Below are 18,927 nucleotides of genomic sequence, written 5' to 3'. Positions count from 1 at the left end.
CTGGCAGGAACAAAGTCCTCAGTCTTAAACTGGCTGACATTCTCTGATGTCTTCCCATCAACCTCTTTTTCAAAAGAGGAGTAATATGCCAAGTCTGTCACCCACTGCCCTTCTTCATTCTGGTACACCACACTATGAGTGGCACCTGAGGAGAAAAGCAGTGCTGTTAAGATGCTAGACATTAGACCAATATGTATTAAGACTGAGTACCTATTATCAACTTGGTAAACTTCTGATCTAAACATCAAAGATCAAGACCAACCTTGTTGAAACTCCAGCTCCAGGTTGTCTGGACAATGGTTCCAACCATCATCTGAATCTTCTTGTTCCTGGTGGAAGCTCTGGGAGAAATACTTGGGTTCCAGGGAGGTGGAAAGAGGATTGTTGTCATCCTCACTGGCACTGTCCGAGGCCTCAGCAGGAGTAGTATCACCACAGGGTCCTCCTCTTAAGCCCAAGGAAGGCCTGGCACCATCAGGCTCATCTACTCCTTCATCATCATCATCATAATCCTGGTCATTGCTTTCTGGAAGCAGCACCTGAGGGAAGGTAGGTTTTCATTGTTTACACATCAATAAAGCTGAGCTTTAAGTGCAAATGTGTAACATACTGTAGAAGGTTATAACAGATACTTGGGTCACTGCAAATCACATATTCTCCTGTTGCACATCGTACCTGGGAGAGGTGGAAGCTCCCCTGGGTGCCTTGAAGGTGGGAGACAGTTAGGTTTACTGAGTCTTGAGGTCTCCTCAGTCCAGCTCCACTTCTCAGGTAGACCGAGTCCAGATGTCGCTCAACAGTGGGCCCAGACTCCGTGCTCTCCATGGCATCCTGGCATTCAAAATAATATATTTTAGCCTTTGCTGCTTTTAGTTTATAACTATATGTTCCCAGTGTGGAGTAGTGCACATCTCATTGTTTCTAAGTCAGCTGCAGTTACTCAACTGACATGTGACAGAGGTCTGTTGCTGACCCACAACAGAGTTTTAAAATGGATATTTTTGACAATAACATGGACATAGGAAAATCATTGGTAAAGCCTTTCAGTTAAGATTTATATTTTATGTTTATGTGTTTTATGAGTGTGATATTATACCCAAAATCTACCTTTTGAGTATTTAAGCCAACTTCAAACTGTTTACAACAACCAAGTGTTTCATACTAAACTTAACTGCTCCACTGCAATTTAAATTCACTGTGAAAGATAAAGCAATATAATATAATGCACTTAACAGTGTTACATGCAGCACGTGTATACTACATTATAAAAAAACAGAGGGTAAAGCTTGGTTGAAATGCCCACCAGTGGGTCATTCCAACACTTGTCTGTATCTGCATATGTGCTGTGCTCACCAGTGCCTCCTGTCGGTCCAGGACCATGCTCCAGTTGACAGGAGAAAGCCTCTGAGTTCCCCCTGATGCCCCCATAGAGGAGCTGGCCTCCCCTGTTCCAACAGGACCCACACGGTCACCCATCTGCAAAACACACACAGAAACTCCTGAAGCTGCTCTTATTCTATCAATGCTTAGCACATAGACCTCATTATCATATAGTGAGAGAAAGGGAGTGAAAAGGGGATAAAATTTTAGGAACTTTAGATATTTATCCATTATGCAACACCATCAGGGAGGCATCTGATTGGTCCCAAATGTGTTCTGCAGCATGACAACGAGCCCAAACATCCAGCCAGAGTCATAAAGAACGATCTTCACCAATAAGAAGAACAAGGAGTCCTGCAACAGATGGTCTGGTCCCCACAGACCCCTGATCTCAACATCATAGAGTCAGTCTGGGATTATCATGAAGAGGCAGAAGCAGCTGAGACGCCTAAATCCACAGAACAACTGTGGCAACTTCTCCAAGATGCAGGAACAACCGACCTGCCAAATACCTGAAAAATTGTGTGCAGGTGTATCGAGGAGAACTGCTGCTGTTTTAAAGGCAAAGCTGCTCTGTTCACTGAACTTTGTATGACAATTAACTGATAATTAAAAACCATTCATGGCATTATTTTTGAAAGCATCCTAACTTTACTTTTAATTCCTAAAACTTTTGCACAGCACTGTATATTATAGTAAAATGTGATACAGAATACCGGTAACATAAATACATTGTGAAAAGAAAAGAGAACAAGTTTGTGTGAAATCTCAAAAATAGCAAGAATAAACAGCAGATATTTGATATTTTGATGAACAGGTGTATCTAATGATCTTAATGAGTTTAACAGCCCTGAATACCCACGCAGATGTTTTCAGTTATGGCTAATTAGACATCTGCTCAGGCTGAAGTTGAAATGGCTATGTTGGATGAGGTCACCAGGTTCAGAGTATCATTTTTATCATTCAGAGTCAGAGTAAGAGTACCATCAGTCATTTTTTTTTGAAGAGTCCAATATCACAAATTTGCCTCAGGGGACTTAATCTATACCGCAATACAATAGTAGTGATAAAGGTGTAATTTGTCCCACCCTTAGGCTACCCACCACTTACCCACTGAGGCACCACCTTATCCATGAATCACAACACTATGTATCGTATGCAATGAGGCAGTATCGTTTTTTCACAGGATTCCCTTAAGTGCCCCACTTGTCCCATACTGAACATGAGCCTATTTCGTCCAATTGCCGTGTTTACGTTCATTCATTCACTGTGATGGAGAGCGCAGATTGCAGTGAGCAGAAGGTTTGCAGAGGAGAGGACTGGGCTCTAAGGCTGCAACTAACACTTATTTTCATTATAAATTAATCTGTTGAATAGTTTCTCAATTAATCAATTAGTTGTCCATAAAATGTGAAAAATGTCCATCACTGTTTCCCAGAACCCAAGGTGACATCTTCAAATGTCTTGTTTTGTCCACAACCCAAAGATATTCAGTTTACTATCATAGAATACTATTAAAATCAGAAAATATTCACATTTGAAAAGCTGAAATCAGAGAATTTGGACATTCTTGAAATGACTCAAAACGATTAATCAATTATAAAAATAACTGCTGATTAATTTAATAGTTGGTAATTGCTGCAGCTCTACTTGGCTTGATGTGTGTTTCTGAGGAGGTGCAGATTACGGAGCCTTTCTTCAACTTGCTTCATGTCTTCACAATCAACAATCAGAAGCTTGTAGGAGAAAACACAAGCAGCCTAAAACTGACCAATCACAGTTCTTGCAGACTCCATGTGGCATCTCTGTAGCCCCAACATATAATTACATTTTTGAGGAGATGCATGTCAGCTACAACATAGCTTCGGCAGCTACTCACGTAGGCTCTGTGGCTACACCATAATTCCATAATACAGAACTATAAACCCACCTCAACATGTGCAACACAGTCAACAGAAGAAGCCTTATCACACACAATAAACAAAATGATCTGTGTGACCAGTTAAGCAGCAGTAAATGGATAGATGGGTTTACCATGAATGTGCAGGGCCTTTAAAGTGTTGATGAAACACAGACTGTATATAGTAAAGATGGGGAAGAACAGGATAGAAAAATATATAAATAAATAAAAGTAAAGTTTAAAATCCCCCCTTTTTAAAAAGGGAAACGTTAATGTAAGTAGTAATTCAAATATTCCTTGTTTGATGAATTAACCACAATTTAGAAATAATTGGCGCTAAAATGCTGACTAAACTCATTCTTACCTCAGTATGTCTGGAAAGGCCGTTCCTTCCATGTCCTGTCAGACTGTTCAGATCAGCGTCCTCATCTCCACCAACAGCACTGCTACCCACAATCCCCAGCCCACGCAGGGCATCATAGGTGGTCTGGATGTTAGTCGTTGGAAGAGGGATGGTTGAAACTCCCCCATCATTTCCGCTTTCCTCACTCCCACTGCTCCCATCTCCACCTCCTCCATCCCCTGGTGTTACATATTGACACACACACACAAAAAACAAGCAGTCACCTGAAGGTTCGAGGAGACGGTGTGCAATGAGATCGCTAAAGTTTGAACTGGCTGGCGGACATTTATCTGAAGAAAGTAGCTCAGTGCCAAGCACCAAAAAAAAAAAAATGGAGAATGTGTCAATACATGTCACTGCAGTAACTGCAACTGTGGGTGCATATATTCACAAAACAAATTTCTCCTGAAATAATTTCCTGCTGGATAAAGTTTAAAAAAAGAATAGAAGAGCAAATGGCTTTACATTATTGATACCAAACATTATCAGAAACCCAAACTGATTTAAACTAACATTTATAATTGTTGACAGATTTATGAAAGAACTTATTTTTAGAAAGGTAGATAAATCAAAACAAAGAAAGAGATACTTTAAAAAAAAAGAAAAAAAAAAAAGAAAAATCCATGTTTTACTAAAAAAAAAAAAAAAAAAAAAAAAAAAAAGAAGCCACCAGCCACAGAGCCTAAAAGAAAAAAAGAAATGAATCAGACAGATTTTAAAGCTGGATATTAAACCTGTCACAGGAGGGTTGATGACTTGTCCCTCAGCAGATCGTCTGTGTTCGATCCCAGACAGAGATGGACCTCCACGGCCGCTGGAAGACTCGTCATCAGAACTGCCTCCCTCTAAACCCGGCCTGAAACTGGGACGATTACTCTCTCCAACCTGTACCAACATGAAATATACACACACATCCCAAAGCAAAAATGTGTTTTACAGGACATTTTGATAAAAACGTTTCTTCTTCATAAAAAAAAAAGAGACACGCATAGCATGCATTTGTAATATCTAAAAGTTAGAGCTGGAGTCCAACCAATGCAGGATTTTTGAGGCTGATAGATATTCAATATCTGATAACAATATGCTGTGAACTGACCAGCTGTCGGGAGGTGCTCGGCAGCAGCCGTGTCCTGGTAGCATTGCTGTTCCTTCTGGCCGACTCCAGCTCATCCTCAGTGTCCTCATCACTGGCAGGACAGGAGTCCATACCTGTAGCAGCCAGACGCACATCAGGCATCTGGAAGTCCTCCTGAGGTAACGACACACAAGACAGCATTAGACATTACAAACCCCCTCCTCGGTCATATTTATGAAACTAAACTGTATTTTAAAGCAGAAAGCTCATTTTTACAATTTTATTCATATGAATTAAAACCATCACATGAGCACAAAACAGTTAGGAGGCGTATTTGTGCTCACCTGATCATAGTCATCAAGGAACTGGTGTCTGTACTGTTCAGGCTCTGTAGAACTCGGGTTTGATAGGTCATCAGAAGCACCAGGCAGTCCCTATGAAAGATGCAATATATTAAACAAGGACTCTGAGACAAAGAGATTGAGTGAAGAAATTGTTATGTTACTTTAACACAAATTGTTTGCTTTTGAACAGTAGCTTAACAGTGCTGGTAAAGAGGAAGAGGACAAGTCATTAAAAAGTGAATGAAAAGTGCTGATTTTATCCCAAATGGGAGAAGAGTCTTACTGTTGCAGGGATCTCCTGGCCCTCCACTCTGCCTCTCTGCATGGCAGGAGGAACCAGTTTATTGAAGTAAAGCTCCAGCTCGTCATCAGGCAGGTTGTTCAAATCAATGTCATCATCTGGTGATCAGACACATTCATGTTTAAGCCGAGCATGTGTGCATGACTCATCATTAACAACATCTCAGCCCTCAGATTCTGTTCGATCAAAATATCAATAATGTATCAAGTATACAGCATGTAACAGTGAGCGCTGCAGGATGAGGAATGTAATTCAGGGACTGGGGGATGAAGGTCATACCTGTGATGTCACTGTTCATGCTTTCCACAGACATGAGCTTCTCATTTGCCAAAAAGCTTGAGTTACTGCCACTGAAATGGTCACTGTCCACTCCCTCACTCTGCACATTATCTTCCTCAGCTGTAGCTGGCAGTGACTGGACCTGTATGGATTGCCCATGAGAGGAGGTCAATTTTGTCGAAGATAAAAAGGCAGCTTTGCATGAAAATTCTACAGCCTTTATTAATATATTTCATATTTCACATTTCACAACATTTTTCCTCACTTCTTTACAAGAGTAAAGTGTAAAGAGCTAGGAAGAAAGCTTTAGATTTTAAAATGAAAAATATATAAAGAAAATTGTGAAGGACGCTAAACTATTAAGACAGATAATTAGGATTTAAATCAAATACAGGGGTTCAAGTGTGTGAAGTCTAAAAAAGGGGTCAATATGCATTAATTTTTGTCACACACATGAAAGTCAGACAAGGGACTACATTTTTTGAATGATAACTTCATATGCTTACCTACATGACAACTTTTAGAAAGAAAAATAATAATGCAGGGACTGTATAAAAAGCATCAAAGCTCATTTAATACACTGATGAAACAACAATGCAGATGGTCAGGACTAGTATAAACTCCTACATAAGAACAATCATTAAAATACAACTGCCAACTGCTCAACCTATATGAAAAAGCCTCCAAAATTGGTACCTACCTTTGCATCTGTACTATCTCTATGTCCAAATGTGAGGAGCCCTGTTGACAGATCTGTAGAAGGAGGAAAAAGGAAAAACATCCCCATTAGCATTATCCAAAAGCTTTTACTGTAAAATAAAATTGGAAAAGTATACATTTCTGATATGAGAAATTAATTTGTGTCCACTTCAGAAAGCACAAATATCAAGTGTTCCACACTGATGTATCAGGTGAACATCGCTGTCCAAAGAAAAACCCTGTATGTCCAAACTTGGGTGATTCCTTAGATGATCTGAAGATGTTCCTTTATGGGTTGAAAAAAATGATCCTACTTCTCAAGCAAAACAAACCATAAACAACCCCACTGGAGTCAAAGCTGAAAACAGGGCTGTTTTTCTTAACTTATGAATGGCTGACATTTTGGAGATACATGGTTTTCTTTCGGCAGTGACAAGGAGCTTTTTACCTGTTCCAAGTTCTGTGGGCCGACCGAGGACAGAGCCTGTGTGTGTGGGAGGAAGCCCCGGCAGGGCGCCTTGGTTTCTGGATGCACTCTCTTCCAGATTAATCTTCACCAGCATGTCTGATAGACGGTGGGCTGCAATGAAGTCATCTGCACTGTCCCTAATGTAAGTAAAACATTAAAAAAAACATGGGAAAAAGGTGCAACAGTAAATTTCAAGCACAATTATGAATATTCACATGTGTTGACTGATTATAGATACATTTAGATGGCATTTGTTTAGCATGGGGCTTTAGGTGACAGTCTGTATATCTTTCAGTCATCCAAACACAAGTCCTCTTTAAGTCATACGCATAAATGAAAGTACGGCTGTTACAGAGAACAATCAGCCATTATATTCTCATTCCAGGAACTAGAAAATGTTTTTGCAGACCAGAGACAACACTGACCAACATAAATCAACAGTACAGTGAACTATGTGTATATATGTACTCACAAGTCATCTTTGAAGTTGAGGGAAAACTTGGGCTGTTCTCCAACAGATGATTGTAAGTTGGCCTGATGCAGCTCTCTGCCCTCCAGATATGAGGCCTCAACCGGATCCCCTCTGTCAGACATGAGCACATGATATGGCTTTCACAAAACAACTGGTTGTTAAGAGACTAGGAAGCTCTGTATCATGCCCCAGAATCAAAATTAGCAGCTGAATATTGACTCATTATGAGCATCCCTCAGCCCTGTTCCTGTTACTTTTTAAGGAAATTTGAAGGACAACAAAGGGCTAGGGCAGTTTATATTTGGCAGGCATGTCTAAACGTTTTGTCATAATGTATTACTGCTGCTGCTAATAGCACAAACACTGCAAAACAGGAATTAGAATCGTTTCAGTATTAGGTCTCACACTAGTCAAATAGACTTTGTGATGATTCAAAGGATGGTGCATGAAAGTGTTTCTACAAGTCACATCTGTCCCAATCGGCTCCCACCTGTTGTCAGACCCGGGTCTATTTTTAGCCACTGTAGAGGCAGCCACTGGCAGTCCTGGGCCTGACCCCAAAGTCACATTTGCCAGTGTGGCACGGCCACTGGTGCTGTCCAGAGACTTGCAGAGGAAACTGGGGAAGGCTTCATCCTCCAACTTGTAAAAACTGTCTGCCATTTCTTTGAATTGTGCAGGGTGACAGCCAAATGTGGCTTGGCGTCAGCTCAGGTGAAGACCATCTGTAACGCCTGGGGGTAGAAATAGAAATAAACGGGACAACGCAACCGATAACTTGGCAAAATACAGAGCACAACGGTGGTACCATGTGAGAATTGTGTCACCTTACAATCGTGAAACGAAAACCAAGGGAAAAGGTAGTTATTTGAAAGTATCAGTAAATATTTTCATGTATGTTGTTTCGCAGCTGTAACATTTGGCCTATCTACCAAATTAATTGAAAGCAATTAACAGCTAACTACCTAAATACGCCGGGTTAGCTCTTAACGCAAGCTAACTTACACGCTAAAAACAAGACAAAAAAGTGTGTTTTGTCAGCAGGCTCCAAATTTCAGTTCCTCCACTATATTCGTTCAAGTTAGAGGGACGACTTACAGATAGCAAGTTAACTAACTAACTCATTAAACACGCTTCCTTAGATTAAGGAAAGATCCACTTCTTCAAGACATTTTATCAAGTGGAGAATCAAATCATAACGTAAACGTTAGTTGGAGCTCAACTCACTCACATTCAATACTCCAGAAGCGGGCCGACACACAACGGTTCCTCTCCGACTCGAGTTTCGTCTTTATTCACTGGTGCAGATACGTTGCAAGTTCTAGTTAAGCTCCATAATTAACTTTCCCAGCACTTGACAGTTTCATTATAGCTTAAAATCAAACATACTAAACAAACTGTGCAACACCTCGGAGGACCAAACAGCGCCCAGACGCTACAGGAAGCCCGCCACAGCGTCATCTCATGAGGGCGGGACTTAACAAACTTAAGAACACTTTGATTGGACAACTAAACTGAGAGGGAGGAAATTACTAAACATGATAGGATGAAATTCGTGTCATTTGTTGGGTTTGGACACACTTGGGACAGTTTGGAAAATAGCTAATTGAGGTATCAATGGGGTGTCTATCCTGGATGAAAGAAAGGAGATGCTGAGACAGCTGTAATGTATCTGATAAAAAATTTAAAAAAAAAACAAAAAAAAAAACATAATAAAACATAATTTGTTTAATCAAGAATAAAAAAAATGGACACTTAAAGAATTAAGCACTTAGAATAGTTATTTTAAACAAGCTACGAGTAAACTTAATTCTACCACAGATAAAACTGAGACGTACAGTATGATAGTTCTAACCAAGTAGGGAGTTTATTGTATCATGTGTTGTGCCAAGCAGCTGCAAGAATGCCTCTGTTAGCAGACAGCTGCCTGCTGAGAGAGCTGCCATCCCATGCATTCCAGTTTTTGACAGTCATCTGGGTGAGCCATGAAATGAAATTTTATCCTCTATCAAAACAAATGACACCCCTTATGTTAGAGTAAAACTGCCTCATATTCACACATAGCCTGAACTGATTCCCACAGGGAAATATCTTGTACTGTATCTACCTTCAGGGATGAGCGTCAGACACAAAGAGCTGTGGAACTGGTAGAGATGACACTTGAGGGGGCAAACGTCTCCAACATGGACTCATGTGAACAGAGCTGTACCAGGTTTTTCAGCTTCATAAAGGAGGCTCCCTCCAGATGAGTCTCTAGACAATGATGCAAGCTTAAAATAGCTAAAATATCATTCATAAAGTTTAAAAGATACAGTTTTCTCACCCATGGATCCATTTCCAGCAAGAGAGCTGCATGATGATGAATCATGTGATATTTCCATGTGCTATACTGTTTCACATGGAAGTCAGTCACTCGTGAATGAATGCCATCATAGGGGTGTGCATGTACAGAAAAAAATAGTCAAACATAACGTTCTTTTAATATCCTGTGGTGTTTATTCTGACTTCCACCATGTCCAGTTTTGTTCCTCAATAAACGCTGAGTAATTACAAACATTTCCTTTTCAGGTGCTGATGGTTCAGGTTGTCAGTGTGCAACAGAAAACTACATTGTATCACCATTTTTTTTTTACTGACTGACCAGCTAACATTGACTGCATGACATGACCCCAACAAGCAAATGACTACATGAAATGTGCTTTTTATTGTACATTCCTTGAAATTAAAAACCACTGGTACACAAAGCTAAATATGGGAAATGTTCTTAGAAAATGGTTATCAAAATCCCTTTATTAATTGCGCATCTAAAAAGGCTGTTCTGGCTATATAATACAAATTTTACAAAGTCTTCATGACAGCTTCCAAAACCTTTTATAATTTATGCACAGAAAAAAAAATGAACAACAGTTCTTTATTAGAAATTAATGGCAGCTGTGTAGCCCATCCCCATACTCTATCCCTGCTTATTTCAGCTAAAATACCCAACAACTACTGCCCTTCAGCCTCAGGTAAGGGCACAAGTGCTCTAGAGAAGTATCTGTAGGGTTGAGCTTGTTGCTGAGGCTGAACGGGCTCAGCATCACAGTAATCTATGAGGGAGGAGGGAGGCAGCAGGTGACCATATCTGCTCCCCGCTCTGGGAAGATCCAGAGGTGGAAAGAAATACCTGAAGCAACAAGAGATGGGAGAAGACGAAGACGACAAATACACAGATGGGGAGGGGGACGACAACATTGGAATACAGAGGGGAAACACATAAAGGGAAGTAGAAAATGAGAAATTAAAAAGGAGAGCAAAGGAAAGGATGCATGAAGGCTTTAGGAATAAAAGAGGGAGATGAGAATGGCAGACAGAGAAGTTTGTTGTTTTTTTTTAAAAAGGTGGATGTGTAATGCCAAGACCGTGAGCCACTGTCAAAGAAAAGTTAGTAGAACCAAAACAAAATGTAGCCCTCAACCAGTAATACCAAAGTATTCATCCATGAGTGATGTCACCCATACTGCATTAACACAAGGGCAAATAGTAGCTGATGCAGAGGAGACATTAGTAATACGCAGGATGCTGGTATATCTTTGGAGAGGTCAGCTGCCGCAGGGGAGGGACAAAGGGAGCTCTCTTGCCAATCCTGCATGCAACAAGCAGTACAATACCACATTACTGCAACAAACCCCATAACACACTCAGTTTTGTCAACATGTGATTGGAATGCAAGAAAAACTGAATGCAAAGTCATTTTACAAACTGTATAATAGACATTTAATTTTTGGTTGCAAAATTAATATTTGATTTGTTATTCAATAACACACAGTGCACAGTTCTTATGTTACTCAGGTTAGGAGTGACTCCAGAGTTAAGTCAAAAACCACAAGGAAGGTAAAGACAGAGGCATGGTTATTACTGTAAGTTCAGAGGTTCACAGGTTATTAAGTTGAACATAAATACAGCCACATATCAAAACATAACCAGTGTTGGCTTAAACACCATTTGTTTACTGGCAATTTTAATTCCTGCTCCACATAACATCAAATCTTCTCATTTATAATCCAAATTTTAGAGTGAGTCCATGTTGCTTTTGCTTCAAAGCGGGCACTGTTGCTATAAGTGACAATTACAGGATAATATTAAATGCTAAAACATTGTATAATTAGAGAAGCTCACTCAATAATCTCCTTTACACAGCAATGTCTACCTAAAGTTTTCTAACATCAGCCTCCATATGCTTCTGGTCATATCACTGAGGCTGGAGCAACAAAAGCCCTGAGTGTACTGAATTGAGTAGGGGTGCATTTTATTGCAAATGAGTTCAACATTTCATTTTTAAAAAGAAGAATGTGTTATCTCTACTTTCAAAAGTTAAGTTACATAGTCTTGCTTCAAAGTCACACACGTCAATGGCTGTATTCATACCCATACTGTATGTTCACACTATTTTCTGATGTTATTACAGTTGGTTAATAAGGTTCATTCAAGCGGTCCTCCGGCTCAGCAAAGAGTTTGGCAATACTTGTTTATGGATACATTCAAATTGAAAAGTGAAATGAGAGAATTTATCAAGAAAAAGACTGAGCTTTGATTTGATTGCTCATCTTGAAATGGAAATGGTCCCAAAGACGTTGGATGTTGAAGATGGCAGCTATCAAATTTATCAATATTAACAAAATTAAGTTATCTAACTACACAATGGTTCTGCTTCCTATCCCAAAATAGTTTTATCATTTGCAATAATAACCACATGTCAAATTTATACAAACAGGTTTATATACCAAGAAAATAGTTAACCCTAACACTGACATTGCAAAGTGGAAACATGAAACCACTCCTATTACAAGCATCAGTACAAATCAAGAATCCAAAAAAAAAAACAACCAAAAACAAACCACAATGCAACACATCCGGCTCCACAGGCTTGATGCCAACAACCTGTATGCTGGAAGCCAGAAGCCAAGCTCTTTGCATGAGTGCAGCATTGGGATCAGTTTGGGCCTGGGAGTTTGTCAGTGAGCAGCTGCAGTCCCAGTCAGTGTGAGGCATAGTGAGTAGTCAGTTCTGACTGGCACAGGTCAGGCTGGGTGAGTGGCGTCAGATGCACTGCACCACCTACCTTCCTGCAGACATCCCATTCAGGGCATTCTGGGAGGTCTGAAGGGAGGAGCCCACCACCGTGCTCATGGCTGTAGGCTGACCAGATGAACCGGTCAGTGGGCTGCCATCTCCCTTCAGGATGCCTGTGCACTTCCAGTTGTCCATGTAGTTAGCTGTGGAGGGACACAGTTAAAAATCAGTGCTCACGCTGCTTGTAACATGACTCCAGTAACACAAGTTCAATAATCCTCTGTACACCTGAGCAAAAGTTTCTGTCCATGTTTCTCTATCTCAGTTTTTTCCTTCACATTTGCCATGTAACAAGTGAAAAAGTGTAATGCCCCCAAATGTCCACCAGATGTGACTAGAGCATGTTGTTTGTGGCTACTTTGTTAGTTTGCTTTGTTTACATGATGCTTTTATTTTTCCCGGATCAGCACACGTCTCTTAAGCATGAAATTCCCTTGGTAATTTATATAAATGCCTAATCTTATTAACAATTGATTGATTTTAATATTTAATGACGCATTTCATTAGTTTTGCCATATGTACATAAAGACAAAGTCAGTAAAGAGTTTCTCATGTTTGTTTATGACACTCTTCCTTGTAAGTCTGCGGAGACAGAGACAGAATGCTGCGGTTTTCCTCCTGCTATTATGCACTATTCACTATGCACTATATGCACTATACATGAAACTCAGATACAGGATATGTAAGACGTGAAAGTATCAGTTACCACATTGTTAATGAATGACTTGCAAACCTGTTTTCAATATGCTTCTTAAAAAAAACAAAAAGCCAGAAATAGGAAATTTGGTTGCCGAGAACACTTTTTATATACTTCCAGTGGACGTTTGAACCAAGATGTAGACATGACACAACCAGAACACGTCACAACCGCATCTACCTGACAACCAGGATTACAGCAATCAAAATCAACCTGTGAATTTTATTAATTTGAGTAGCTTTACATCATTTGTGCCTGAAAGGCGACATCAATGAAGCAAAACTACACCAATCGACTGATTACAACGTCACTGCAGCACATCACTACATAGATGCAATGGGTGCCTGTAACACTACACACAGTCAACAAAAGAAGAGCCTTACAGGGTGCGGTGACAGCTTTTCTGGCAATGGTGAGAACCGATCTTTACCCTCTGAAATTAGACCCCTGATTCATCATTCATCAACTGGCTAATAACAATGGCTCATTTATTTCTGTTTACTGAGCATTTGTCAAACTAACATTTAAAACACGTTATACAAACACAGCTTTGTTAGCTCAGTGTAGCTGTCAGTAAAATTAAATGGTAGACAAATGAGCAGTCATCAACAGTAGCTAAAAATAGACTCCCACCTTTCCAGAGGCGCACACAGCCATCATCCCCAGATGAGGCCAGCAGGGTGCTGGTGATGTTCCAGCTCACACGCCACACCTGGGAGTTATGGTTGTCAAACTGAGCCACAATCTGCACCTCAAACTTGGTGGGTCCTGTAGATGTGCTCTCCTTTCTGGATCAAGACATAGAAAATCAATTTTTGTAGAGCTATGTTTTCAGTTCTGTCACTTTTTACTGTTTAAAAGCAGCAGCAGCGCTAACATGTATGAAATATGTATGAATTCACTGATATGTGAGATGAAGGATTCCAGTGACTACACTAATCCTTATCCCTTTGTGTACTTTGAATCCCTCATGACATCTTTGAAAATACTGAGAAAAAAAATCAGAATCAGTCACCTCATAGGAACAAGCTTAAAGATTCTGACGTCTTTTGTTGCGATGGCGAGGACGTGGAATGATCTTCCCAGGTTTGGAGCAAATGCAATGTCATGTACAGCATCTGTGACGGTCATCAAGGTCTCTGCTTTAGCATATTTCCTTTCAACATTGGTGAAAAAATAAATCAAAATTACTAAAAAGTTCTCACAACATAATTAGGTATGTTTTCTTTTTGAATTATTGGTGTATTTATGAAAGAGTGGCATACACAACACTGAAGGAAAACCTACCTTGTGTTTTCATTGTACTCATAGATCTGGACTTTCCCACCGTACGTTACGTTGCTGTCGTCACTCCCCACTGCAAACATTGGTGGGTGGGCACGAGAGCTGGTTGATGGGGAAACAACACAAAATTTAACTGACACATACTCTGCTGTGGAAGGTCACAGTTCAGACTTCTAAAGTAGAGTAGCAGAAAACCTTGCATTTTAAAAGGTCAGTAAGTCAAGTTACAGTATGTCTTGACTTTAACACAAGACTGCCAGAATGTTTGACACTGCACAAAGTAGTTCATGTAACATTTTTGACCAAGAGTTTTCTTTTTTTATTTTTTAAACTAAAGATAACTGATTGAAATCTAAACTGTCTGCTACCCTGCAAAATTTGCTAATGAGGCAAAGTTACCAGTCATTGCGGGAATTTACCAGAAAGTGTGTTTATTTCCCACCCTTCCAATATGTTCTACACCAAATACTGTCCGCCACTGAACAAAACGTTATACAAAGTATAGTGTCTGGCCAGGAATATTATTATATGGCCGTCATATTGTTGCAGGTCTTGGGTTTGTGTGTCAATACCCAAGTGGATCCAAACAGACTGGCTATCAGCTCTGATCACTTCCTGTGTTATAACCATCGCAGGGAAACAATACTGTATGTCTGACCAGCTTAGCTGCAGTTATGAAAAGGTTTAAAACACAGTTGTGTGCCAAGTTCATTGCTGTGTGAAAATGAGCACAGGTTCAACTGAAAGGCAGCAAAACCACATCAATGATGAAGTTACCTTGTTAAGGCCAACCTCATACAGATGACTCAGAGGAACGCTGCATGATAATGCTGTGTGTTCATTATTGCCAAGAAATGGTAATTAAGGAAATTGGTTTCAGATTCTGCAGTTCAGCTGATGAACTGCTAAGGAAATATTTTAGAAATACTACTGGAACAGTTCTGTGTTTTACCAATTATTAAACATACATTTCTAGTCTTCTTTGTTTTTAATGTAAATCATATTGTACAATATTTTGCCCCTGCCATTGTCTCCGTACAACCTTTAGCAGTAATTATCTGTAAAATATAAGTTTACATTAAAATTGCGGTTGGAATGGGTCTTTTACAATACATGTATGATTATTTTTTTCCCTAGGACTTAAAGTCACATATCTCACCTGTCTTAATGACAGAATAACTTAATGCATGTTTCCTTGCAGGTACTGGATTCATTAATACACGGTTGCTACAACTGACCTGTTGGTTTGTCAGATGATCGGTAATCCACTTTCTGGCATTAAATATTATTCGAGTCAGATATAAAACCTTTTCTATGTAATAAGACAATTATATTTGTTTGGTCTACTTATCCTCATGTTTATTCAGATAGGGTCTGACTGTCCTTAGATCTCTCTCATATTAGGTCTGAATTTTTTGAACAGAAGTAGTATAAAACATTATAATATTATAGTTCTAACTATCTGATTAAGTGAGGTAAGTATCTACATTTTGGTTTGTGCTCTGAAGAATATTTGGTGCACAGTTTTATGATGTGCTCTAAAAAAAAGCAAAAATATTGCACCTATAAACGTTGAAAGCAAGAGTGTACCAGGTTGTTGGAAGGCAGTGGAAGCTACGTAAGTAGGGGGAATTCTGGGAGATAATCACTATTAACTGTTACTTGCTCAATATCAGAAGAGGTGAATCTAGTTTGTTACTGTTTTGCCATTTTTTAAGATCTTTAAAGAACCTGTTACCAGACAGGCTGTGAGGCTGACAGAGTTAGCTTGATTTGTTTACACTAATGTACACATCTCACTGGTGCCTTCACTGACAGAGAGGTAAAGTGATAAAAATAACATCCATTTTAGTTTAAGTATCAATAACCTCCAATAAATCAATTTTTAATTTCAACCATAAAACTAATTTATAATAAATGTACAATCTGGAAGTGTTGTAAATGTCAAAACGCTTCAATGACACAACAGTTTTAGATACACAGTAAAGTCCTGGTCTAACCTGGAGGGATTCCAAGAGATGCAGCTGCAGCTGAGCTTGCAGGAGATCTCATGCTGCAGGGACCACTGACTCAGGTTCATTACGTCAGGAGCCTCGTAGATCCTCACCACTCCATCCGCAGAGCAGGTGGTCAACATTAGGCCCATGTGTTTAGGGGCAAACTTCACATCTGTCACTGAAGTTCTACTGTCCACTAGTGTGGTTCGTTTGATCTAAAACAGAAGAATATGAAATACTCGGGTCAGATGATGAATCAAACAGAAGACTATAGTGACTGACAACCCTGAGCATGACTGTCATTTTATTACAATCATCTGCTGTTTATCAACAAAGATAAGTGCATGTTGATGCAATATGCTGGAGTCAAAAGCACCAGTTCTGCATCATGCCAGAGCTACTGAACTGAGGAGCTGTCTATGATTAAGAAATAGATGTACAGACGAATGCAAGACTTATACAAACCCAGTGGCTCAATCCTCTCTGTTTGTCATTTGACTCTCCAACAATCTCCTCCCACACAGCAGCTGTTCTGTCAAAGGAACATGAAGCTAAAACCTGCCCAAATTCTGGATGAGCCCAGGTCACTCTCCACACTGATCCACTGTGTGTCTGTGGAGAGAGCGAGAAGAGTGTCTATAACATCAATATAACCCTAAACTAGTTTAAGACATCAGATTTCAAGTTGTATCCATAACAGTGAATGCATGAGTCCATGAAAGACACAGAATACAAAATAAATAGGAAAGGAAATGATGCAAATGCTGTACTGCTGTTATGCAAAGCACACTAGCTGATAAAATTTCATTTTACAGGCAAAATCTTGACTTTAGAACTGATCAAGCAGCAGCAGGTGATCTACCTTCCAGCTGGCTGTGCAGTGCCACTCTCCATTCTCACTTTTGTCCCAAACCTGAGAGGAATAAGATCAAAATGTTAATAAATGTTGCTGTCACTAAAGTACCTTTGTAACGTTACACATTTTATGAAAGTCCCTCTCCACTCAAAAATATGTTTTTTTTTTCTTCTTGTTGTTCCTGGATGTTTGAGCTTCACTGTGCAGAATGATGTATGTATGTGTGCAGAGTTTGTTTCCACATTCATCTGCTGAAAGTGGTGAGTTTCTCTGCGCTCATTGAAAATCAGATTTGAAGGGATGGACCTACAAGAATGATTTGTGACATTGAAACTAGTTTGGAAGCCAATCTTGCTCCAATAACCAACTCACACAAGTGTGATGTGGAAACTTGAAGCCTCCAGTGCACAAACACTGAGAACGGACTATACATTTATGTGGGAGATATCTTGTGTCCAGCAGTTCAACTTTTGAAAAATAAAAATGAAATTTACAATATTTGCATATTCATAGATTCTGGATTTTAACATGATAATTATACTTCATTTGTGGAAAAACCATATCAGACACACATCATGTTCCAAGCAGAGTATTTCTGTCTTTATATATGTCTAGAGGGGATCTTCAAGCTACAAACATAACACATGCAATGATATTCGTGACTAGGATAAACTGTATACTTTGACATGAGTAGAAGACAAACTTTAGATCAATTGTTTGTCTTTCCCACAGGTATCCTTTTGTGAGGAACTATTGAAAACGCATTCTGTTGCTAACTGTAGTGTTTACATGAAATATATCTGTGCTACAACACAGCTTATCTAGCTTGTATGCTACATGCACGTCGGCTAGCAAACTACTAATAATACATTTAATTTGTACCGCACTTTTCATTCATAGTGAAACTCAAAGTGCTACAGTATTAATAACATGGAACACACAACAGAGAGAAAATAGTAATAAGAGCTAAGATGAAAAAGCCTTCCTGAATAGAAAGATTTTAACTGTTAGGCCTTTTTTGTGAGGCTAAATTCAATGAGGCAAAGTTGTCCTGAAGAGCTGCAATTAGCAGACAGACTTAGCAAATTCTCTGCATTTCTCAACTGATGGCAAACGAGAGTCAGTAGCCTCAACAGTTTGCTAAGGGTCTTGAAAATGTGGTATCGTTAGCAAGCTAACTGTCGCGGCTAACGTTAACATTAGCAAGCTGATGCATACTTCACGTTAACTTACCTTCACACTTTGGTCACTGGAGCAGGTTGCCATTCTCCGGCCGTGAAAATCATACGACACATCGTGAATGAGATCTTTATGATCTGCTGCAATACTACGGGCAACAAACATGATTATAGCTGCGATAGGGTAAGTTAACAACAACGGCCAGTAGGCCTGTCATGTGTCTACTCAATGTGTGTCTGTGTGTGTTTGGCGGGTCCTCTGTGTGCAATGAGTGTGTGCGCCGCTGTTGACCACACAGCGGCGCACACACTCCAGTTTTAATACTTACACCTGTCAAATCTGGACTAGATTTCCTAAGAACTCCAGGGACTCATTAAAACAGTTTCACATTAGTGAAACCTTTATTATATCTGTGAAAACTGAAAAAAGGGCGATTTCACTGATCTTCTGGCTAGAAATTCACAGCACGATTTCACGTTA

At 39.6% G+C, this 18,927-nt stretch overlaps 2 protein-coding genes across 4 annotated transcripts in view; both read right to left on the bottom strand.

The window, feature by feature from the left end:
* cep192 (centrosomal protein 192) overlaps positions 1-8,792 on the bottom strand; it is a 32,912-nt gene extending 24,120 nt beyond the window's left edge. For both annotated transcript variants that reach the window (XM_067602434.1, XM_067602435.1), the window contains exons 1-15: positions 8,554-8,792; positions 7,813-8,056; positions 7,323-7,433; positions 6,830-6,987; positions 6,383-6,435; positions 5,683-5,824; positions 5,386-5,501; positions 5,103-5,192; positions 4,780-4,932; positions 4,418-4,568; positions 3,645-3,862; positions 1,354-1,476; positions 676-831; positions 263-539; positions 2-145 (exon numbers count right to left, since the gene is read on the bottom strand). In XM_067602434.1, the coding sequence (XP_067458535.1) occupies positions 2-145; positions 263-539; positions 676-831; positions 1,354-1,476; positions 3,645-3,862; positions 4,418-4,568; positions 4,780-4,932; positions 5,103-5,192; positions 5,386-5,501; positions 5,683-5,824; positions 6,383-6,435; positions 6,830-6,987; positions 7,323-7,433; positions 7,813-7,985 (2,065 nt within the window). In that variant the 5' untranslated portion in view covers positions 7,986-8,056; positions 8,554-8,792. The remainder of the gene's footprint in view (position 1; positions 146-262; positions 540-675; positions 832-1,353; positions 1,477-3,644; positions 3,863-4,417; positions 4,569-4,779; positions 4,933-5,102; positions 5,193-5,385; positions 5,502-5,682; positions 5,825-6,382; positions 6,436-6,829; positions 6,988-7,322; positions 7,434-7,812; positions 8,057-8,553) is intronic.
* A 1,003-nt stretch (positions 8,793-9,795) lies between these two features.
* seh1l (SEH1-like (S. cerevisiae)) lies at positions 9,796-18,728 on the bottom strand. Of its 2 annotated transcripts, none has more exons than XM_067602440.1 (9): positions 18,502-18,728; positions 17,275-17,325; positions 16,878-17,024; positions 16,416-16,627; positions 14,419-14,517; positions 14,147-14,287; positions 13,765-13,919; positions 12,424-12,577; positions 9,796-10,488 (listed from the first exon to the last, which is right to left on the bottom strand). In XM_067602440.1, the coding sequence occupies exons 1-9, from the start codon at positions 18,610-18,612 to the stop codon at positions 10,311-10,313; spliced, it is 1,248 nt and encodes a 415-aa protein (XP_067458541.1). In that variant the 5' UTR covers positions 18,613-18,728; the 3' UTR covers positions 9,796-10,310. The 2 variants fall into 2 exon arrangements, with proteins under 2 accessions (XP_067458541.1, XP_067458543.1); XM_067602442.1 differs by lacking the exon at positions 9,796-10,488 and adding an exon at positions 10,707-10,947.
* Positions 18,729-18,927: the final 199 nt, after the last annotated feature.

The sequence above is a fragment of the Thunnus thynnus genome, chromosome 10 (assembly GCF_963924715.1).
Source record: "Thunnus thynnus chromosome 10, fThuThy2.1, whole genome shotgun sequence".
NCBI lineage: Eukaryota > Metazoa > Chordata > Actinopteri > Scombriformes > Scombridae > Thunnus > Thunnus thynnus.
The sequence above is the reverse complement of the archived record's forward strand: the minus strand, read 5'-3'. Positions and strand labels throughout refer to the sequence as shown.